General features: G+C 34.9%; 1 protein-coding gene across 2 annotated transcripts in view; it reads right to left on the reverse strand.

Annotated features, from left to right (window-relative positions):
* Window positions 1–25,193, reverse strand: part of KLHL1 (kelch like family member 1) — a 183,339-nt gene that overhangs the window by 103,531 nt on the left and 54,615 nt on the right. For both annotated transcript variants that reach the window (XM_038131621.1, XM_038131612.1), the window contains exons 2-3: window positions 20,757–20,939; window positions 12,244–12,380 (exon numbers count right to left, since the gene is read on the reverse strand). In XM_038131621.1, coding sequence (XP_037987549.1) covers window positions 12,244–12,380; window positions 20,757–20,939 — 320 coding nt within the window. The remainder of the gene's footprint in view (window positions 1–12,243; window positions 12,381–20,756; window positions 20,940–25,193) is intronic.

Consider the following 25,193-nt stretch of genomic DNA (forward strand, 5'->3'; position numbering starts at 1 on the left):
AGAAAAGGTAACACTCTCATGGTTTGGCCTTTTTATCTCTAAAGGTAGCTACCCTTAGGAGAAGAACCCAAAGGAATCAGCTGAAACCACATCAATCTGATTGTTTTCAAATTGAGATATTTTCTGTTCACTTTAAGGTACACTAGTCCTGGTACAGTATTAGTTGGGAAACAGTACAATTAAACTAAGTCTAATTCAACAAAAAATATTATCTGTTTTATGAATCATCTATTTCTTTATGTAACTAACATGGACATTTTGAAGAAGATGCTTCACATTTTCATAGAAGAGCGTGAACACATTTCTGCTTTACATTTGTATAGAGGAAGTAAGCATACAACCACTTCTGGGTTATCTAGGCATACAAATATATTATAGCTTTACTTATTTTTAACTAAATTCAGAAATAATAATTTACTACTTATATCTATGATAAAAGCTAGAAAAACACACTCAGGATGAGTTAAAGAGTTTATTATTCTTCATTCTTTTAGCTTCAATAACAGATAAGTTTTTAATCCATCTAAATGTCTTCCTAATCTTACTTATCTTCTTTTTTAAACATCCAGACACCTTCATAAATTTGTTCACAGGGTCTGTATTCCCTTTTTCAGAAGAGTGTTATGACATTTTTATGCAAATCCCTCTGGGATATAAACTGTTTAGCATGGCCAGAGTTTGAAAAAAGAAAGCTGCTAAGAGGCTCTGTATATAAAATATGAAATCTTCAGACAGCTTCATATTGGCAATTAGAAGATCCAAGCATCTATTTAAAAATGTTTAATGGGATATTCAAGGGGCACTGATATCACTGTTTCTTCAGTTCACCTCCCCCTCACATTTTTATGCAATAAAAGCTTGCACAAGTGCTTTAGTCTGAGAAAAACAAATTAACTAGAGCTTAAAATCTCCTTTTGTATTACATTAATTAAGATGAAAAAATATGAGGAAAAAACAATCAAAAGAACTTTAATGAATTTTAATTGTTATTCTAAATTATAGCTGTATTTGTGAAAAATTTTATGTGCATTGCTTATGCAGAAATTAAAATATCTGTCTTTAGCATGCATTCTCATAATGACTACATAAATTTTATTACCTCATTACCAAATTTCCAGCAGAGATAATATAAGAATTTTCTGATATTCTTGTTCTGTTGCTAAACTTTTTCCTGAGTTCAGGGCCAATTATGTCTTGGAGTTGGTTTGTGGGGTTTTATTTTGTTTAGGTTTTTTAGTTTTTGGGGTTTTTTGGTTTTTTTGTTTGTTTTTTTTTGGTGGGGGGGTTCTTCTGTTTGTTTTTGGGTTTGTTTTTTTTTTCCTCTTTTATTCTCTCTTCTACACTATTGACTATACTTCTATTTATACTGACTAAACTATTTCTGTTTACAGGGAACCACAGCACCTTTGTCCACCTTTGTATGATGTTAAATAAGGCCAGTTTGCATCACAGGAACAGCCTCCCACATGTATTGACCAACAGCTTTCATAATATCATTTTACATCATGTTCACAGTAGGTTTTTTTCTCTTTTGTAACTACACACCCATTCATAGCAAGACTCCTCAACATTCTTAAGAGTGTTGTGTGTACAAGGGAAATCATGGGAAGTGTCAAGGAATTAGAAACAAGGGCTAAAACTAATTCCTTGAAATCAGGTAGTTATCGTTTTAACCTTTCTATTCCCTGTCTTGATCAGTTGTGTTGCAGTTTTGAAATGTTGCCGAATGCAATTATTTCTGGAGGCTAATCACTTTTAGGAGGTCTAATTTTTTTTTTTTTAAGGCAGCGAATGGTATCAAGGTAATATTTATTCATCTTATGCATAGTAAATTAATTTACTACACTAAGAAATTGGTTTCTTGAAAAAGCATCTAATTCAATTGAAGACTTGAAAAATCTTATTAAAAAGGTGCTATGTCTCACACTGCTATAATAAACCTTTTTGCCATTGCTTATCTTAATCATTCCAAATCTTAGGTACTTTGAGGTAGCCACCTGACCTAATCAACCAAGATCTCCTTTTACAGTTCAAGGAGAGAAATAGGAAGGCTTAGAGCAGTTTTCACCTGCTCTGTTTCAGTCATGTACTGCAGAATGAGATTAATCACTCCCTGAATGGCTATTTCTTGATTTCAGCTACAAAATTAGCACCTTCATTTGACTCACTGAGACACTACTGGTATTCATATTTGTTGATATGAATTCAGTTACTCTGTTCCCAAACATGCCACTGGAATCATTAGAGCCATCAGGTTTTAGGCGATGAAACGCTCTTTGGATTCAATTCTGAGATCAGTTCTCTCTGTTATGGTCAATTTCTGGTAGTGACATAGTGTGTAAAATCACCTCTTATGTCTATCCACGAGCACCAGTCAATGAAGAATGCCATAAAAAGTATAGTCTGTGTAGCAGAAAATCTTTTTGTATCTAGTTTGACCTATGCCTTAAAAGATAAATTCTGCATTGTATTGTCTTCCATACTTATTATAAAGGTGAAGGTGTTTTCAGAAAAGAAAACAGGACAAAATATGTTCATTTAGCAGAGGTTTCTTCTGATCAAACTGTGTTTTATTTTCTATTAATTATTTGCTGCAGAGCACATTCATCAGTTGTACTTGAGGAAGAAGCCATTCTATGGCTAATTGTGTTTATTTAGGATCACAGAATGGTTTGAGTTGGAAGGGACCATAAAGATCATCTATGGGAGAACAAATGGGGGACAGAACAGAAAGCACAGTGGATCTTATGGCATGGGTTGTTCTGGCTTTGCTGGGATACAGACCCTGGGAAAAGAGACCACAGATATGAAAAAGAACTGGGAAAGGAACTGTATATGTAACTATCAAGGTCTTTGAAACTATGCAGTTTTGTAAGGCTGCCAAGTAATGTGAACAATAGACTATCTGCAGCTAGTGGGAATTTTTTGCTAAAAGCTGTGGCTGCCTGGAGGTGTAACTGTATAAAACTGCACTGTGAGAACAATACTGTGACTTCAATAAATGACTTCAGTGACTAACTCCAACTTTGACTTCTGTTTGCTCAGGCTTTGGCTTCTTGCTTGGACTACTTTTTGTACCCCTCCCCTGAAGTCTCACCTCTCAGTCGCATGGCAATCATCTACCTCCAAACCTCCTGCCATGGGCAGGGACATGTCCCACTAGACCAGGTTTCCTCCATCCAGCCTGGCCTTGAACACTTCCAGGGTGGGGCATCTCAAGTTTCTCTGGGCAATCTGCTGCAGTACCACACCACCCTCACAGTAAAGAATTTCTTGGTATTATTCAATCAAAACTTACTGTATTCAGTTTGAGGCCTTTGTTGTGTCTCTATGTGCTCTTGTATATATTCCCACTCCACATCTCTTGTAGGCTCCCTTAAGTACTATTATGCATGAAATAATTTCATAAATTATTCCAGAGACATAAATATGCAGCTTGTAAAAAATGAAAAAACCACCATCACAGTAAAATCAGAATTCTTATAAATTAACTAGATTCACTCTTTTAAAATATTATCCAATTATTTGCACCCTAATGTCATATCTTTTGAGTAAGTGGACTAAACTGGCCTAATCACGTGATTACTGGCATCAGTACTGCCAGTCCCCTTTATTTAAATAGCATGGAAAATTACACCATTGCAGAGTGATAAGGAAATGCTATTAACAAATTAAAATCCCCCTAAGCAGGAAGCTTCTCGCAAATGTCTGGCTAAAGATCAGAAAACTATATTAACCAAAATAATCCACAACGTGTTACCTTTTCATCTCCTGCTCTGAAAAAAAACCCTCAAAGCTACAAACCAAAACACCTCTGTTGTATAACTGAAATGTCAAGTATTAAAGAAAATTTGTCCACCAACTCATACACATCAGCTTTTTAGAGAGAGACATTAAAATGTTATTTTCTCATTATGCCATTCATGTGCCTTAGCTCATTTTATATACTTGAACTTAGTCACCTGTAAGATGTACATACAAATAACAGGACTAAAAGCAGAAAATCATTTTAGCTGTGAGCCTCATCTTAATAAAGCCTTTTTATCAACTGTGAAGAAAGCTATGTTAGCACTCTAAGATAGAATATGTTTTTTCATTAGTTATAGAAAAATTGTTAAAATGTGAACATCATTCTTGGGATTATATGCTAAATATTACTGGTTTGTACTTGCACAGATGATTATTATGTTAGCAATGTCACCAGTAATTCAGCTACTATACAGGCATTGTATTTGGTATTATGTATATAAATATGGAATTATGTGTATAAATAGAGGAATAAAAACTCAGTTTAAAACAAAGAAAAAAGAAAGTTGCCTCAAAAAATACATAAACAGCACTTACTAATTAATTTTCAAAAAACACAAATTTTGCACTCATTCCCAAAATAATCTAGAGATGACAAGAATTATTTCAAAAAGCTCATTTAATCTATAAGGCTTTAGCTTATCTTAACTACTTCTAGTCAATGGGCTTAATTCTTTATGTTTGCTTCTAGACAGTATGTTCTGCTCATCATGCTGCACACATCAAAAGGCACTCCAGGAATTTATGTTTGTAAACAAAAGCAAACTTCAGCTTGAGAAGGGGGAGGAAGTTTCATTCCACAAGACTTGTACCAAATATTGAGTACGTCTTGGAGGGATACAACCTTTCTATTACACTGAACAAAGTCAAGATTTGGCCTCTGGTGGGGAAAAAAAATTAAAAAAGGAAAAAAGGAAAAAATCTCTCAAGGACAAAGGAGCTCAGCTTTCAGGTTTGAAGGAGCAGTATTTTATTCTCCACACCTGAAGCTAGCTCAGAAGCAGGAGCACTCATCTCTGCCAGATAAGCTTCTTAACTTCTCAGGCAATGATTTGGCAGCTTGTTCTACAGCACAGAGTAGCTCAAATCCATGCTTAGAGAACAAAAAGTTAAAGAAATGGAGGCATCAATTGCCAAGAAAAGATTTTTGCTTATGAGTCCACCTTACAGCCTAATGAAATCTACTTTTCTTTGGGCTGGATTTTACTGCTGGGAGATGTGAGTACTCCAGTCACATCCTGTTCTGAGGCTACATTTCATCACAGCTGCTGTCATATGGGCACAGAATAGAAAGGTAGTGAAGGTGTTTTACAATGCAGGAGCAGGAGTAAACACCTGAAAGGTTAGAACCTCTTTCACAAACTACCATTGCAATTTTCATGATTCTTTTTCTTTTGTTTTGGAACTGGAGATACACAGCCAGGCAGCTGAGCTCAAGAGAGTGGATATGGGTACACATCTCCAGTGTAGGAGCTCCAGAAAGAAACACATTAAAGAGGCAGACCATCCTACAGCAGCCTGTCTAATCACTTCACTGACGCCATTTAAGCAACAGGCTGGCATGTGCCAGATGGCAACACAGAGGGATGATACTCCATTCAAAGGAACACTCACTTTCCAGCCATGTCCTGTATTAATGTTCAGTACTTGTTTTAATCTCTCTTTGGAGATGAAGAACTTTGAGCCTAGCAAGGGACAGCTTTAAAAATGCACCCTGAAGTGCACTCAGTTATCTGCTCTTCCCCTCCATACTCATTGCTTCCCTGTATCTGCCTGAATTTATTTTTATTGACTTCTGCAGAATAGCAGATTGTATCACAGTACAAAGAAACACAGTCACTATCTATCTCTCCATAACATTCTAGATAATTCTGAATGCTCAAAATTTATGGATATCCAATTCAGAGCTCTTTCCTAAGTGATTCTCATATACTTTGCCAAAAGAATGAGACAACAGCTGGTTCCTGGTACATAATTGCCAATTCTGTCCCTTAATGAAGTATCCTGGGTAAAAGAAAGAATAACAATCCATTGGAGTGTAGTATAGAGCTCCAGCAATGACCAAGGACTTTGTGTTTCAGTGATGGGAATGGAAAATATCTGCTCCAGATGGAAACAAGATCCTCAGAGACTGGCTAAAAAAAATAAAAAATTAGGGAGGCAGTCAGTCTCTACAGCTCTTTATGATAAATGTGTCTCTGAAGCTCTTTCCTACAGACGTGAATTATGTGAAAACCCACAGTTTGTTTTAGGATCAGAAAAGTATTCTGTGAAAGAAGGTATTTTTATCCAAGAAGGCTGACATTCACACAGGACAGAAGACAACAATCTGAACCTACAGTTACATTGAGGAATTTTGAAAGATTTTTGCATTGTACTCATGGGCAGTACAGCTGAGAATTTAATCCAAATGGATAAATAAGAATCTTATGAGGAACACTATATATGAAAATGTCTATCTGAAATGTAATTGAAGCAAAGGTATGTACTTTGAAATGTAGTCAGTGTGGAACATCCATGGACAGACATCTGTATTATGGCTCTACAGATCATGCCATCACTACCACTTCCTAAAATGGAGCAATGCTGATAAAGAAGGCTTCTTTAGATAACTCTCTTTGCAATACTCTCTTCATTGACTCCTGAAAAGTATGACACGTATCATGACAAGTATCTGCTTCTACAAGTGAGTTTCACAGGGGATCCTCCATATCCAGTGTTAAGTCTATTCAAGGTCTATGAGCACCTAGTAGGATATATGACCATTTTTCTGTACTCTCCATTACACAACAGCGTACAAAGTCTTTCAGATCAATTCACATACCTCAATTTGTCCTTTTATCACTCATCCCAGAGTTCCTGGAACCAATGATCTCCCATCTGAAATGAATGGAAATTTAAAGGCCTATTCTCTGCAAGTGCAAAGTCAACCCTCAAATACATGGTGGAGAAAATGTAGTGAGACAGTAGAAGGTAATATTCTCCTTCAAAAAGTGCTACTTAGACATGGTCCACCTTCGCAGGGATCTCTAACACGATACTACAGAACAAATAACTCTTGAACAAACTCAGGATGTCACAGCGGTAGAGGCAAAGATCTTTATAATATCAGGGTAGCTCCACTTCTCAATGTGATTGATATGTACTAGAGAGGAGTAGCCTGAAACACTGTAAAAATGCCACCAGTACCTAAAATCCAGGCATTATTTGTCTGAGCACAAGCTTTTAATAAAATAGCTTACATTGTATCCATTGAGCTAAGCTTGTCTGGGACTTCCCTCTAGCACTGAGACAAAGGGGAATGAAATGGCCTCACTTTTACTCCAAACGCTGTCATCCTTCAAACGATGGTAGTCGCATTCAAACAGCATGTTGTAGCATAATCAAGTGGCTGTGATAACCCCTGGACTCTTGACACTATTAATTGGCTGAGTTGCCTTCAATGTTTGTTCACATAGACAATTGGCTTTCACCAATTAAAAAAAAAATCCCCAAACCAAAACCAAGAAAGAAATCCCCTTGAGATATTTAATTAATACAGTTTCTGTGCTGCAAGAACCTAAGGGTCCTTGTGCTTAGAGGCATGTTCCTACTTGCTACATCCCTGCTGTCTGCCCTGTGTGTGTTATTAGCTATAACACTGACAAAGGCACTTGACAGTACTTTAATTAAAGAATCTCCTAAATAAAGTTTAATTAAAAGCTATACAGTAGGGCTTGAACCTCCTCCATGTATGAAATATTCTCTATTTTTTTTTCAGAGATGTATAAATAAATCAAGGATTTTTAGTTTTCTATTGCTTAAATGGGTTTTGCTTTTCCAGTTTCATCAAGAGTATGAAAGCACCAACCTACTCTTCTGATCACTGTCGGGAATGCATGCTAATTAGATATCCCAATGCTAATTAGATTTCCTGATACAGGAAATCTATAGTAACTTCATAGCTCTTTTGTATCTTCAAAGAAGGGCTCCCACAGTCACCAATAGCAGAAAAACAACAGAATATCAATATATAGTTGAATGAAAATAATGAAAACTCAAATTCTAAGATCAAGAAAGAAGCGCTACCTAAGAAAATAAGGTGAAGAAACACTCACCTATATAACTGCTTATACTGAATTCTTAAAATATAAAAGATTACATATCCATCTATCCCAGGGCACTAAGAGCTCAATCACAGATTTTTTTTGATATCAATCATCTTGCTGCTTGAAAAATGAAACTTACTTTCTGCACAGACATTGCAGCTAAGTGTTGGCTTTTGATTTCCTCAGTTGGTTCACAAGGAGCAGATATGCAAAAGAGGAAGTTTTGTTTCCTATTAAGTTACAGTTCTGCTATATCACAGACAAAACATACTTTGTCTATTTGAATAAACAAAAAATGCAGCAAAGTGTGGATAGATTAATGAAGTCACATATTTTTTACTGGTCAAATATATCCTTTACAAAAAACAGTGGCAAAGCTGTTTTGATTTATCCTTGTGAGCATGTAGAACAAGAAGTGTATAACTTTGATGGAGTGTTTTTCTAATAAATTTACATTATCTACATAATTTGAATTATACAAGTTGTAATTACATTATAATGCAGATATGTAATTAGAAAACTTTGTGTATATTTCAGATAAAACAATATGTAGTCACTACATTATTAATTTGTTTACAAAAATACAAGTTAAATATATATATAAAAAAATCCCAAAACATTCCCAAAACAATCCCAAGACTGACCTAAAATGGAGTTTATAGTACATATTTTAACACGTAAATTTTTTCAGCTTTAATAAAATTCTGTTTTACAGGTACATCGATCACATAACTTTAAAATTACATAATTATTCACATTGAATCTTCACAGAAATTTCAACACCCTTTATTATCTTTAAAACAGTAGTTTTGGTTGTCTAATTTTCTGTCTTCCTGTTACTACTCTTAGATTGGCAGGTGCCTTCACTCAGGAGCTGCTCTAATCAAGGCTGTACAAGATCTAATGCTCTGCTGGACTACGTAATTCTACCTCACCAATTATTTAGAAATCTATTTGTGTACAGAACCACAGAATCACAGATTATGCTGAGTTGGAAGGGATGCTCAGGGATCACTAAGTTCAGCTCTAAGTCCTTCACAAGACCAACCCCAAGAGTCATACCATGTGCCTGAGTACATTGTCCAAATGCTTCTTGAACTTTGTCAGTCTTGATGCTGCAGCCACTTCCCTGGGGAGCCTCTTCCAGTGCCCAATCTCCTCTGAGTGAAGAACTTTTTTCTAATATTCAGCCTGAATGTCCCCTGAGACAGCTGTGGGCCATTCCCTTGGGTTCTGTACTGGCCGCCACAGAGAAGAGATCAGTGCCTGCCCCTCCTCTTCCCCTCATGAGGAAGTTGTACTGAAACGCGGTCTTCCCTCAGTCGCATTGTGCAATCAGTAATTGAAATTTGGCAGCCAGATTCTCCAGATATTCTGCCTAAGTCTAGACAGATGTATGCTCCCAATTAGAGGTCAAAACTCTGAAAGGGAATTTCTGTTGGCTTCTGTGCTTCTGGGTATGCAAACAGTGACTATTTTCTTAAATTTCCACTTGTCCACATCCATGCAAAACAAGCAAAGTGAACTGACTCAACAGGAAAGGGGACATGAACTAGACTGGTGGTAGATAAGGAATCAGAGTGCAAGAAAGGAGATAAGAAACTATTAATCTAGATAAATCATATGAGATTATGGAAACCAAATGGGAAAAAAACATAAGATTTTGCTCTGGCAAGGTCAAGGGAAAACAGAGTGATTAACTGAGAAGCCTAGATTGTATTTAATTTCAATAAACTGAATAAGTTTGGGACTATTTTCTAGGAATTCGCAAGTCATGTGAGTTGTCACTGAATTCTCCACAGCACTTTTGAATGCCCTTACCCTCTCCGCAAGGTTGGCCACATTAATGATGAGTTGTGCATCCAAAGTATACCCACCACTTGTTAGAGAGATTGCTATTTGGATTTGGCTAAAACTTCCAGGATCAATAGAGACCATTGTGTTCCAGTGCCTGCAAACCTTCTCCAGTGCTGTTTAATTTATTAGCATAATTGTAGCTAGGAAATGTAGGTGTCTGCTAAGATATCTGATGCAGAGAAAAGGAATAGAGAAAGTAGTAAGTCCACATGAACTCCAGAAGATAAGGACACAAATAAGGATAAATAAGAATAAATCAGGAAAAAGAACCTGATGGAAGAGAAATGCAAGACAGAGTAAGCAAAACCAGAAGGATCTATGGCATCCAATAGATTTAATCTTTTAGTATGCAAAATTGTCTCACGTTTCCCAGCCTTCATCACTCTTCTATTGTCATTAAGTATTTATGATTGCAAGTGTAAACTTAAGGCATTTTAAAGTCCTATTTGGCCTCCTGAATGAGTTAGAAAAAAAGAATAATGGTGTATTACCACTTCAAGTGAAAGACATTATAAATCGTGGTTATCATCTTAAGTTTCTAACTCTTCAAGGTGATGTTACAATAATACATAATTTTGCCATTTCTGAGGCAGTTTGGACTGCGTGACTGTTTAAATGAATGAATATTACAGATGCAAATTCATATGAGGCAAATTCGAAAATGTAAACTATACTAGCTGTGGAGTTCTCTTTTTATCCATTTGTGAAATCTGGCCCTTATTTACCTTACACCAAAAAGAAACTTTTGAGTTTTACATCTCGTGTAATGAACAGAGTACATCACATAGATAGAGAATCAAGGAGCATAAAGGAGCTGAAAATTTTAAATGTTTTTGGTAAACAGGAATTTGCTTCTTCTGCTTTTTCATTGATTTATCCAGTCTCCAAAGTTCTCAGAGATAACCATAATGTTCTTAGATAGTTTAATTCATCTTGAAAATGTTTATCTTTTTTCCCCCCTTTCTTCTGAATCTCTTTCTTTCCCTAAACTACACTTTCAAGCTATCTCCTGCTGTCAATAACAACTCTTTTGTATCTTTCCAGGTGATACATTTTAGTGAAAACTGAGGCAAAAGAACAATACAGTATTTTAGGATTTCCACTTTTTTTTTTCCAGGGGAACAGCACTGTCCCTTCTCTTACCTCCTCTATCTTTAACTTCCCTCCTACAAAATGATTCAACATTACCTGTAGTCTTTTTTACTGTTCTGTGCCAGAGTATTCTTGATTTTGCCCCAGTATTCCTGTGCCATTCGTTCACCAAGGAATCAGATTGCATCCTTTCTATGTGAACTATTTCATTTCATGGATCCCTAGCTTGAAACACTCCAGGTGATGCACATTCCTGAGTGGCAAAGCCACAGCTGAAGGGAGTAGTACCCTTTTAACATGTAGAGTACTACCTAAATCATGGTCTTACATTCCTAGAACATTTATTTCTCAAACATTATTCTCAAAAAGAGTATTTTTTAGCTTAAATTATGCTTATTTGCCATGTCTGTTTTCTATTAAGATGGTAAAGCTATTATGTCATAAAAAACCCAGAACATATCCTGATTAAATACATCAAAGCGAACAGCAACTTGTGATTAAATTATTATATGTGTATTTAGAGCAGATTAAAACTGCAGAGTTTGGGGTATCCTTTAAAATTGAATTTAAATCAAATATACAATAGAATCATCATGATAAAATAGGGTTAATTTAAACAATATAAGGATATCTTTTAGGAAACAAATAGAAAACAGTATATATTTTATACTTATGTGATTCAAGGCAAATCTTATAGGCAGTTCCACTCCTTTAATTACCGTATTTTGTAATATTAGCATTCTTTCTTTCAGATAAATGCACTTCAGTTACAATGTGCATAACAAGTTGCTTAAGAAGTATAAATCCCAAATCTATACTGCATTAAAATACAAAAATTATTTCGAAGAGAGCTTTGGGTTATTAACTCTGAATTGTGAGTTATTAGTAAGTTTACACTTCAAAACAGTGTACCAGCATATGAAAGGAATTGAAAATGAAAACATCTGGCTCATAATAAAATCTTTTAAAACATTTTCTTATTTAAACTTCATTTTTTTTTCTTTCAAATTTTTAAAGATTTATGCAATTATTTAAACTGAGATTTGAATAAAAAAGCAACATAGGATTAGTCTTCAAAAAATACAATTATTATTTCAGTAATCTTACATAACTTGAGTTATGAAGGTATGAGGCACTCCTTTTAAGTATTTGAAAACCAAGAAAAATACATCATTTTCTTGACTGTCCTATTAAACTTGACAAGTCTGAAATATTGAACAGTTTGGAGAAAAGAGATAATAATCTGAATTCATCCCTAGAAAAGGTAAATAAACATTTTTGATGATTATGTTTAAAAATAATAATATTTATGCAGAAATACAATTGATCGGAATGTAGCGAGCAAAAATATCAACATCTGCCTCTATAGGAAGTATATGTAATGTATGCACCACAATACCTGTATATGCAAACTGAACAAGGTCCCACAGCGCATTGGGGTCTATGCCTTCCATTTTGATCTCTTCTTGCTTGGCTTCACAAACATCACTTGTAAACATGGCAGCAAAGTAGTCAGAGACAGAACTGAGGACAAGCCTGCAGAAAAAGTAAGAAACTGGTGTAATTTGCTTAGATATATGTATTAGAAATGTCACATATTTATAAACTTTTAAAATTAGTTTCATAATAATTAAAAATTATTAGGAGGAAATTCGTATTAATCCACATTGGCAGCAAAACACAGAATGACATTTAATTCTAATTTGTTTTGCCTCCTGTGATATGAACCAACTGGTACTTTAGCATATGTCTATAAAACAGACATAGAATTGAAATTAGCACTCAGTCTTTCTGATAATCTTCCAATCATGCAGATGTCCCAACAGTTAACAAGATAATCTCTCAGTATCAAATCATCAACTTGATAATGACAGGCATTTCATAATCCAGAGGTACTCTTTTTTGTTCCTAAAGGCTTATTTGTTATGAACTTTACCAACAACATGTGACTTTAGACAATCTATAAACCTACTAAATATAATCTACTAAACTGTTAGTAGTTTAAGACGCTACTCAGTAAAAATATGCAATAAAATCACTGTATAATACAATGTTTTTGTTAATAAAAATATCCAAGAAAAATATTTTGAAAGTATTTTTTAAATACCTACAAAATGTTTATAGCTTGCTGCTTAGGGATCTGATAGAGATAAATCAATACAACAGCAGTATCAGGCACAGCTGTAATTACTGGGGTTTTAAGTTAAGGCGTTCTTCCAAATACCATCTACAGTGAAACTTTGATTTTGTTAGGACTGAATATTCACAGATGATCTTGAGATAGAAATATGGTACAGCTATAAATAGTGTACCACGTGTTTCCATAAAGATGTTCACATTTCTGGATTAATTTGAAAATATGATATATATAAACATATTAATAAAAGACACTACAATCACAACTAGAGAACTCGGAAACCAAGAGAAAAACCATTAGCCTTTTGTATATTGTTGGCTTGTTTGTTCAGGGCAAATTATTATTAAAAAAATAGCGAAGATAAACAAGTTAAGTCCTAACAGCCACCATGGTAATTGATTGCCTTTGCACTCTTAGCTAACCCCAATAGCTAAGTAAAATACGACAGCTTGAATTGGCTTCATAATTTTACAGTGCTTTAGGCTGCTATATTTTACTGCAAGTAGGGCAGATTGAAGATATATACATGATCTTTGCCTCTAATGATGGGAAATTACTAAATAGGTATAGTAATTTTATCACTTTTCATGTTGTGCTCAACGGCAGCAATCATGAATTTTAGAGGTAAACATCCTAATTCATAAACAGTTCACATTTATATTTATGTAATGACTAAACATCAATGGATGACTACAAAAAGATTAACTTAGAAATAGACTTTGGTGCTGCCACAAGGAACTCCTAATTTACTATTTTTTCATCATTGAGTAACATGTACTTCTATGTTTGCTTATTTATTCTTATTTATATATTATTATATTTATAAATCTTCTTCTATTACTTTTTCCAACTACTTATAAATAAGTTACTTTATTGTTCATAGATGCTTTAATAAAAGCATTACAAAAATCACAAAAAGGAAAAAACATAATGATTTTCTATGAGATCAAAATTCTCACAGGTAGTAGAGATGCAATTTAGGTATGTAATGGAGATTTTAATTTGAGATTTTAATTTTAATTTGAGATTTTCATTTGAGTTTCATTTATGGAGATTTCATTTAGTTTCATTTTGCATTACCTGTTGCTTCAGATTTACTAGCCATCATTTAAATTCAGCTATGGATATTCAATTTGATCACTTGCCAAAAGCAAGGCCAAAACCCTTGGCTGCATCAAAAAAAAAAAAAAAATGTATATATGGTCAAATATAAAACAAACAAAAAACAACAAAGGGAGGGCAGAAAATAAATAACAGAAGGATTAAATCTCTTTCACAAACTTCTATAAAAATGTGTGATTTTCCACAGTTTGTGTGAAGAAAGTTAAAGATGTTATCTAATGGATTTCACTGCAAAGCAGTATTCAGTCTACAAGAACACATACGAGCCAGTCCAAAGTAGGAAAAAAAAACAAAAATAAATAAGACACATGTCAAGTACTCAGCATTACCCATTTTTCTTAAAGGTTTATCCCTACTGGTTTGTACACCCATCAAAGAAGATGGCTTAAATAAGCAGAAAGGTTCTGTGATGTAGCAGCTCACCTACAGAAGCAAGACAAGCTTTTGAACATGGTGATAAAAAAACAGGATTTTATTTTAAGTGTCTTATGTTAATCAATAGTTAACAGAAATACTGAATCAGCTATTTCATCAACTTACTATAACCAAAAACTAAGTTTCAAGACATTAACTTTTACCTTGTGAGGTGCTCCGTAAGTTGAACTGAAGAGAGAGGAAATTGCTAATTGCACTTAATTCTGAAAGGTGACACCTTTTGTAAATCATTATTGTATTTCAGGGTTGAGATGGAAGATCAAAAGTGAGAAATCAAAGAGATCAATTACTTTGTAATGATCTGCAGCTTTCTGTAGATCAGAAGACTCCAAACAGCCCGAAATCTTGGTTTAAAGGCATGTTGACCTATTAATCAAGAAAGGTCAGCTGGCTGAGTATGTCACCTTTTCAACTCTGGATCTGGCAGTGAGAATACATAATAAACTCTTTCATCCTTGAGACTCATAGTAGGTAACTCATGGTTTAAAATGAGTGTGTGAACCCAGAAAGATTTTCTCCAGATTAAGGAACTTCTTTCTCTTTACAACTAATTTCAGCCTGATCAATTTGTTGTTTTTTTCATAAGTAACACATATGACTGATTAGGGTTGTGACCTTTTTCCCAGGATATCAGATTTTATTTTAGTTTATTATAGAATATTTCTTTGCTACTTTCACAACTGTTTTCATACACACTTTTGATAGAGAATTGCCTCAACACTGATGGGGCATTTATTAATTAAAAGAAGCAAACAAACCTGGATCACTTAAAATCTTTAAGAAAACTCTTACAATATTTTGCTGCCAACTGAGTAGAATATCAGATGTTATTTGGACTAAAAAATCATAGGCAAGACTCTATTTTTTTTCTCCACATATATTATGCTAATATACATATGAGCTCAATATTCTCGAGAACTGCACCCATGAGAATCTCATGAGGTGTAACTGGACCAAGTGCAAGGTGCTGCGCCTGGGTGAGGGCAACCCCCAGTATCAATCCAGGCTGAGGGATGAACGAATGGAGAGCAGCCCTGCTGAGACTGTCTTGGTGATGCTTCTGGATGAGAGACTGGAATGTGCAGTCAGAGCCCAAAAAGCCAAACATGTTCTGGGCTGCGTCAAAACAGTGGTGACCAGCAGGGTGAGGGAGGGGATTCTGCCCCTCTTCTCTGCTTTGGTGAGAACCCACCTGGCGTACTGCATACAAACACCTTTCATTTACAAAGATTCTAGGTAAAAAAGGTAATATTTAGATTTTTTCCATACAACATTTTAATTTTCATTTACCTTTTGAATAACATAGAGCTGCTGTACTGCTTTTAGTCTATGTTGTCCCTGTGGATCTGTTACTGACTAGTGACAGAAAACAGGTCTTCAGACTATAATGTTCATCTCCAGACTAATGTGCATTTTTCTTCTTTCACTCCCTGCTTTTAGACTTTCCTTTTGACAGATGGCATTGTGAAAGTATGCATATATATATATCTCTATAGACTCATATATATGCATTCATAAGTATTATTTCTTTTAAAAAGCTGCAATTTTAAGCTCTGAGTTCTGAAAGGAATAAAATCTCACATTCAGTTAATACTGGTATAATTCACAGCATAGGAAGGACATCAAACTCTTAGAGTGAGTCACTAAAATGGTGGCCACCAAAATGATTAGGAGGATGGAGCACCTCTCCCATAGGAAAAGATTGAGGGAATTTGGCTTTTTCAGCCTAGAAAAGAGAAGACTTAGGGCTGGCTTAATTGCTGTCTTCCAGCACCTGAAGGAGCCTTTAAGAAAGGTGGAGAGGGACTCTTTACATGATCATCTAGTGAAAAGGAAGACAAGGGAGAATGGTTTCACAGTAAAAGAGTAGGTTCTTTTACCCTTTGAAGTCCATTTCAGTTACTGGACCTTTTTCCAGTCCATAAATTAATAGCATTAGTATTCTGGTTTAATAAAGTAATAAAATATCTCTAGCTGGAAAAGGACCCTTAAGGCTTCTAAAACAAAAATAAACCATGTGATTAAGCGCATGACCAGATGCTCCTTGAACTCTTACCACTTTCCTGGGAAGTCTGTTGGAGTGACTTACCACCCTTCTGCTGAAGAACGTTTTTCTAATATCCAATCTGAACTTCCCCTGACTTCATTCCATTTCTTTGGGTCCTGTCACTGGTCACCACACAGATGAAATCACCACCTCCCCCTCTGCTGCTCCCCTTGAGGAAGCTGTAGACTGTGATGAGGTCATCCATCAGCCTTTTCTGTAGGATGAACAAGCCCAGTGACCTCAGCTGCTCTCCTTGTCCATATTTCCTTCAAAACCTTTCACCACCTTGGATGCCCTCCTCTGGACACGCTCCAACAGTGTGATGTCCTTATATTGTGGCTCCCAAAACTTCACACAATACTCAAGGTGAGGCTGTACCAGCACAGAGCAGAGAGAGGCAATGAGAGCCCCTTGATGGGCTGCTGATGTTGTGCCTGGTGCTTCCCAAGGTGTGGTTGGTGCTTCCCAAGGTTCCAGCAGTGCCCTTTGCTGCCAGGGCACTGCTGACTCTCATTCAATTTTCCAGCAACCCAAACCCTCATATCAAGGTTATCAATCAAGGTTAATATTAAAAGCTTATCTAAATTGCCTTGCTGCTCGTCAGATAGCAGGAATTTTTGCTGCTGTTGTTCTTCCCTGACCATATTACTTGAATTAATTGTCTTTAAACTCAGAGACATTGGGTTGTGTCAAGCAACTCTGTTCAGATGAATTCAGATGATATGGGAAGTTCCTCAAACCTTACAGATATCTGGAAATAACATAGAGCTGCTGTACTGCTTTTAGTCCATGTTTTCCATGTGGATCTGTTACTTACTAGTGACAGAAAACAGGTCTTCAGACTATAATGTGCATCTTCAGACTAATATGCATTTTTCTCCTTTCACTCCCTGTTTTTAGACTTTCCTTCCTTCTCTGCCTGGTTATCCTTTCTTTTCTGCCTGGTTCTTTATTCTTTCATCTTGCATTTCAGCTAAACTTTCTCCATTAATTTTTCCTCATTTTACTACTATTGTTTTTTTTTTAACTTTGTCTCTCTGTAGTAGCACTCAAAATGCATTGAAAAAGTTTTTACAACCCAGAGCACTGAAACAGACAATGCTAACTCCATTTTGTTGAAGGAGTTTTATTAAATTTCTCTTCACATGTCATTCAAATACTAGTGGAAAGATTTGGGTAACCTTACTAAAGTATTTCTTTGTTTCATATGTTATCTGTAATTTTCCAATAGTTCTGTGCTTCCTTTTCTGCCATGGTAGGAGTCCTCTATGATCCTTTTCTTGAGTATTGGAAAGAAAAGAAAATTTTTTTATGTTAAGAGAAAACAGAAAATAAAAACTTGTATTTCTCATTATGCATTCAACTATACCAGACTATATTATAACAACAAGTAGATTTCTTGGTTTCTCAAGTGCAATGGAAGTCAGAATTGTAAGCTGAGGATGTAACTCCCCTTCTACATCTTCTTTGCATTTTCTGGTTTTACTGAATTTTCTGTTTTTGTATTGAATTTTCTGTTTTATTGAACCCCGTCTGTTATATGGTAATGTTTTAATTGGCTAGGGGCAGGTGAATTTTAGCCTTATATCACATTTGTTATTTTTTTGTTTCCCTTCAGCATAGAGTTCCTATCTTGTTTTGCTCAGCATTGCTAATAAAAATGTCTTAAACTACAGTCTGAGTTTACAGACGCGCTAACATTTATATGCAGTCCTAGATGGAAGTTTCAATGAACTCTCCAGCACAAATATTAAGGTCCCTCTATCATTTGCAGTGACTTTAGCTCTTTTCTTCCCAGGATTTTTGATGTTTCTTCAGCAGCTATAGAGTACAGCATTTCAAACACAGTTATCTAAAACCAGTGCAATTTATGTGAATTGCCTTCACTCAAAACAACCAAATCACTGATGGCAAACACATATTCTTAATTTTATGTTGACCCATGAGAGTTTTGCTTGATTAACAATTTTCATTTACTCTGATTATGCCACTATAGTTCTGAACAATATTTACTTCCCAAATGCACAACAGGAGTACATGGAAAATGAAAGCAGAGATGAATGATGTGTGAGAAATATAGAAATATTGTATCAACATAAAAAAATGGAATTAGAGAGGCCCAAAGGTCAAGTACAGATGAAAACAGCAAGAAATTTGATTGTAAAGAAGGGTTTCCATAAATAACTTGGAAGTAAATGCAAAACTTTTGAAAGATTTTATGCACTGTTCAAAAAACCTTTATTTGGCTCAGTCTTTTTTTTTTTTATTTATGTTTTTTATTTATGTCCTCAAAACACAACATATTGTGTTTTGAGGAGAGGTTTAAGGTGTAATACTGGAGGAAGCTCTACAATATTACTGAAGGACCACTCTCTCCTATCTGTAATGGATCATGATAATTGCAGGAGGTTTCTAAGGACTGGGAAAATCAATTTCCATGTAAATCCCTAAGAAGAACGATGTAGGTACCTATAATCCTGTTTGCCTTACCAAGATCATGGGTGACACATCCTGCATCACTAAAACCAGTGGGGATAGTAAAAACTGGAATAGGCTAACAAGAGAGGAATGTCCACAAGAGATGATATTTAAAAATTAACTGTGTATGTCCTCAATGGTCTAACCTTGCAGTTGACCCTGATTTGAGCAGGGAGAGTTGAATCGGTAATTTCTAGGATTGTAATGACTACAGCAAAATAAGCAGCTCACTGTGCTTGTTCAGACACACCTGTCTAAACAAACATAGACTAAACACTATCAAAACTTTTCCAGTTATTTGAGATTTGGAATTTTGACTGCAGACCACAGAGAAGTAGAAAATTACAAGTAAAGGTGTCCAAAGGTTTATTAGAAAATCTAAATAGGATTATAGTTATTATTTCATGGTTAGTCTTCTTATTAGGGCATGTTTTCAGTTCAGGAAGGATTTATACACACTGTAGAATTGAAATGACAAATGTGAAATTAAATTTACTACTAAAAGATATGCATCCAAACATGAACAGCTGTATTAAAAATAATAGGGGAAATGACAAAAACTAATTTTAAAACCCCCATGATTTAAATATATTAATGAAGGTTCTGTCTGGTTTTACTTCTTAGCATTTAGAAAATAACTTTGGCTCTGCAGTCTTGTATATTGCAGGTTTTTTTCTCTTACTTACTGTTATAGGAGTTGGAATATAGACTACCCAGCTTCTTTGTTTAACAGAAATAGTCTCTGTGTCCATATTCACCCAGGGCAAAAGCAACTTTGTAAGGTCCAAGCTGCCAACATGCCCTTAGAGTATTCCTCTGCACCAGGAAGTTAATTTATGAGTTCAGAAATGCACTGGCTGTTTTTCTGACTCCTGCTGGGGAATCTTAATCCTGCTCTGAATTTAGTATCTCACCAGAGAAATCAGGACACTAGTCGGGAATAGATTACCCTTGGTTTGCAGCCTTATGCAGAGTTCAGATGTAAAAACACTTGCTCACCTGGAAATTCTGAGTTATTCTCTGTATTTTAATCTAAACTCTAGGAGTTTAGATTATTTTTAATTTTCATGCATTAAATGACAACCTATTTCTGAGACCAAAATCTCAAAGAAGAATAACTATTTTCATTTTTATCCATAGCCACGTATAGTTTCATAAATACTACTGCTTTAATACTGGACAATCTCACAGAATTTTAGAAATTAAAATGTACTGTAATTTTTATCCCAATAATTATAATTAAAAGTAAATAAGAATTTTTTAGTTAATTTAAAGGCACAGGTAATAAGAAAAAAGTATTCAATATTCTACTATAAGTGTCTGAGAGACTCTGTACAACAGACTTATCACAGGATCAGGACCTTAAGCCAGAAAAGATGCTGTTCAGTGTAGCTATACAGCACCCCATTTCAGAAATTCACATTCTCTTCACATAAGAATAACATCACAGCAGGGAGAATTGTTAGTCATACCATCAGTTTGCTAGTTGAGTGCTACTTGAACTTTTGAAATCTGTACAAAAAACTCTTACCTTCAAAGCCCCAGCCTTCAAACCCACCTTTTCCAGCCACTTACACTTGTGTTTAAAGAAAGAGGAAAGAATCATAAGGGGCAACAGGAAACATTGTTCTAAGAAATACACATACCCAAAACATTAACTTTTGAAATTTCAATGCTTATGCTTATCTCCTACCTGTGTGCAGGTATCTTGCGATCTCCAGCAATCAGGATAACATCACAGAGCTGCTGCTGCTTCAGGTAGCTCTCCATTTTCCTGAAGGTTTGCTCTGCGTGGTGAACAGCCTGGTAGAATTCCTCGGAGCTACAGGAATCCATGTCACAGTGGGGTGGCAAGGGGTGGCTGGCTCCTGACAGTCTGTAAACAACAAGAGAAACTCCAGGTGGGTAAGATGTGACCAAGTGTTGACTCTATCACAGCTTCTAGAATCTGATACATGTAAACTAACACATCCTTTCCCTGTTCTCATCACTGTAAGTACAAGACAGAAAAATCTTCCTGCATTGGGAGAGAAATGGAAAAAGCAATCCTATCATTCCACTGATTGTGAGCACCTACCCTAGTTCACTTTCTCAAATTCATATTCATTTTGCACCCCTTGGGAAAGAAAAATAAAACTCTAATTGACTTAATTTGCAATGAATCCTGATTATTTTCTCAATGAAAAATTACATATCTAATTTTAATCCAAAATATTTATTAATAAAATCTGAATTTAGCCTGCAAATATAGTGATGTCTATATTTAAAAGGAAAAAAAATAAAGAGGAGGAAAATGTTTTATTTTGTTTTTCATCATATAGCTATTTATTCCTAGTTTGAAGTTACTCATTTCAGTGTTGCAGTGGAAAATCAAAGTGTCAGGAAGCACTAGTCCTTGAGGAAATTAGGAAACTATGCTAGAATTTCTAAATAGTTCTCAACACAGATGATACCCTCTTCTTTTACAAATATGTAATGGGATGGATTCAAATGAAAGCCTTAAGATTATATGTATGACTTGTAGTGCTGAAAATGAAGGATTTCACAGATGAAGCTAATTTTTTATTTTTCAATATATATATACAAAAGAGTTTACACAATCAATAGAAGAGCAATAGACATCTTAGTCCAGCATATGAAACAATATTATAAATTAATTCAAAACCAATTCCTTTTATATATTCTAATGAAATAGAAATATTAAGGGGCACATAAAAAACATTTTTATTTACAGCAATAATACAACAGTTTCCTTACTCAAGGTTTGAATTCAGTAGGTATTACATTCAAAAAATTACATTGAAAGATGTGTAAGTAAATGTAGTCTACATTCCTGGTGCTGGTAAAAAAATTGAAAAATGCATAGACATAATAATTCTTAAAGATCAGAATAAAATGCAGTTATAAAATAAAAATAAGTTAAAAACCCCCAAATTCTTGAGACATGCTAGTGATTTGCCTCTGAGTTATGTTGTGTACAAAAGTGTTCCACACAGTCTCCTATAGGGCTGTACAGGGCTCAGCAGGTTTAAGGAGGAAGGGCTGGTCCATCTTTCTGTCATAAGAATCACTAGGCTTCACAGCACTCCTTTAAGTAGCTGGAATCCTGCATAATTGAAGGTGACATGCAGGCAATTTCCCAGGGAACCAACACAGCTAGTTCTGTATCTCACTCCCCCACCACCTATTCTGTGCCATGTACAGGTACTAACTTAACAGAATGAGTTATGATTTAAAATTAAGTAAAGTGAAGCTAACTTTACTTAAAATTCATTTAAAATAAGTAAATTCACTTTTGTAACATTAAGTTGGATAGCAAAAAATTATCATTTGGTTTAAACAATTGATATTTTTATTTTTATGCTGCAAAGGTTTTAATATGCCTGAGCCTGTCCATAGGAAACTGAACTGGCAAAATGTTATTAAACGTGATTCCTCAACAGAAACAGTTACAAAATGGTGATTTAGAAAGAAACATTTGCTTAATTCTGTTACAGGTAATGTTGTTATATACTTGTTTTCAAATACTTAATGCCAGATATTCCCACCTGGATAAAACAAACACATTCATTCTGTGAGTGACATAATTTGCTTATGTGTTCCTATCTAATCTGGACCCCAACCACGTTGATCAGAAATCCAAGTTTATTTTCACATCTTTGGTTGATCAACTGATGCTTTCCCACAAAACTCTACTGCCAGAGCTAAGATCATTGGAATGGGCAGATATTTCAGCTCTTTTTTTTTTTTTCTTTTTATTTTCCATTTTATGTTTGTAGCCATACACAGATTTCTTTAGTTTTATTGCTGGAGAATTAGAATGTCAAGTAATTTACAAGAAATAAATTAATGCCTAATAAATGAGGTTGATAGGTTTAAGCAGACATGTTTCTTCCTCTCCTTTGGGGAATTTAGAAGTGACAACAGCAGTTCTGAAAAAGGAAAGTAACAGGAATGAGCAGATCTTAATGGGCTCATATTGTTTGTTAGCTCAGAAGGTAGGTTTAGGTCAGCTTAAATTTGAACAGGTAGGACACTAGTCCTGAATCTTTTTGGCTATTCAAAATGCTGTCTTTTCCAAGTTAGAAAAAGAGAACTATCCTGATTGAATTTATGCTGGTCCTGTGAAGTAAGATTGCACTGTAATAAGCTTAGTCTATTGTGCTCTTGAATTGCTAGGCAGTGTTTGCTACAAATTTTGCTCTTTCCTGCTAGCCATTTATAAGCAACATTTTCTACCCACTAACTCAGGGTATATGTCACTTAGCAAGTCAATAAATGACTGCTCAAAAGCAAGACACCAACAACCAAAGCATATTTTAAATATTATCATGAAAAATAGCAGGCAATAAGCTTGGTAGAAGACAATAAGTTAATCTTTTATTTATTTTCTAAGAAAGCCTAGATAAAAAGCCTGCTACTTATCCTATTCAGGAGCTATCTCTGTTTCATTACAAATGCTCTGTCTGCATAATCAATGCTTTAAATTCAGATAGCAACCTGTTAAAGTAGGAATTAGTTAAAGTAAATACCATTTATTACCAATTACCAGTTTGTGAAAGGCATATATAGGTGCTCAGGGCCAATTAGTAATATGAAAATCACATTTTCTCTTTGCATACTTTGCTCTTGTCTAGGTACAAGCAAATCAAACCACAAATGGAGTGAGAGGCTTTGTGATTGCATTCAGCAGCAACTCCAACACAAATTTGACTGAAAATTTCCTGAGTTTTTCAAAACCCTTTTTAGCATTTGTGTACCTCAAAATCCTTTAATCAGGAACTGATTCATAAACTGGACAGACTCCAGGTAGACTTTTTCAATAATCTTCCTCAGCTGGCAAGTGAAAAGCCTGAACTCAGTGCGGAAATTTCAAACATTTGGGAGTTGTCCAGCCTAAAACACTTCAAATGACTTAGTTAATAGCACAGGAATAAGGAAATCAAACCTTTTTCAAGATTACAGCAATGCTACTGAAGGGTGACTGCAGCATGAGAATACTAAAGGGTTCACAAAAATTATCAACATTGCAAATCACCAATAATCCTAAAAGTTTTTTTTAATGAAATGGCAAACCAGAGCGCATATTGCACAGTAATTAAAAAAAAAGAAAAAAAAAAAAAAGGAAAAAACCCACCTTAGCAAATTTGTACATACTATTTTCAGTGCTAAGAACAGCATCCTGCTCTTAAAAGAGACATGATTAAAGAGCCTGAAGGTATTGAGAAAAATCCAGTCTTTGAGCCATCACAGATATCAAAATAGTGTAAACAGAAATAAAAAAAACTAGAGAATCCAGAACATCTGACTCCAAAATGGTCCTCTTTTACAAGGAAAAAAAACATTGATTTTAAAAATAGAGAAATAAAAACCTTTAAGCTAAAGTAATGTTGTCAAGGATTTAAAGAGAAAGTGCCAGGGAAAAAGGAACTTCACGCCCAGATTTAGCTACCTATACCTTTCTTGTTAAGTAATTAGTAAAACTAGTAGTTAAGCCACATCCTAAACAAAAGAATAGCAAGAAGTACTTTTAAATAGAGAATTTACATGACTTGAAATTATACTACATTTCTCTCTTTAAACAGAGGCTTAGATTTAGAAATGTTTCCATTCTGGAAATTATATTCATATAGGTGCAGAAAACAACAGATTAATATCACTGTGTATAGCAGAAAACTTTACAGAGTACTTAGGTATTTTAAATATTCAATTTGAATACTTATTTTCTTCATTCCACTGAAGGCCCTGGCTCCAAATAACGAACTCTTTTAACCAAAAAATGTCATATAATTTCATCATTACTGGAATATTAAATTCTGTTGTATTTAGTGGGTTTATTTCAGTTTTCACTTATGCAGGATTGATCACGCAAACTTATCCAGAACCTGTTAAATTTAGTGTATATTATTGGGTACATATCCAAAATACATAGTCAAGAAACGAAACATATGCAGTTCTTCAGAGAAAGAAACATTGCTTTGCTATGCTATTCTTCTGCAAAACCAGAAGAAGTATTCCATACATAAGAGTGAAAAAAAAACTTCACACAATTCGTTCTCTAAAAATTACTTATTGAATGCTTAAAAATCAATAGCCTGTGGAATTGCACCATCTAAGATGGACTGTCAGA

The sequence above is a fragment of the Motacilla alba genome, chromosome 1 (genome assembly GCF_015832195.1).
Source record: "Motacilla alba alba isolate MOTALB_02 chromosome 1, Motacilla_alba_V1.0_pri, whole genome shotgun sequence".
Lineage (NCBI taxonomy): Eukaryota > Metazoa > Chordata > Aves > Passeriformes > Motacillidae > Motacilla > Motacilla alba.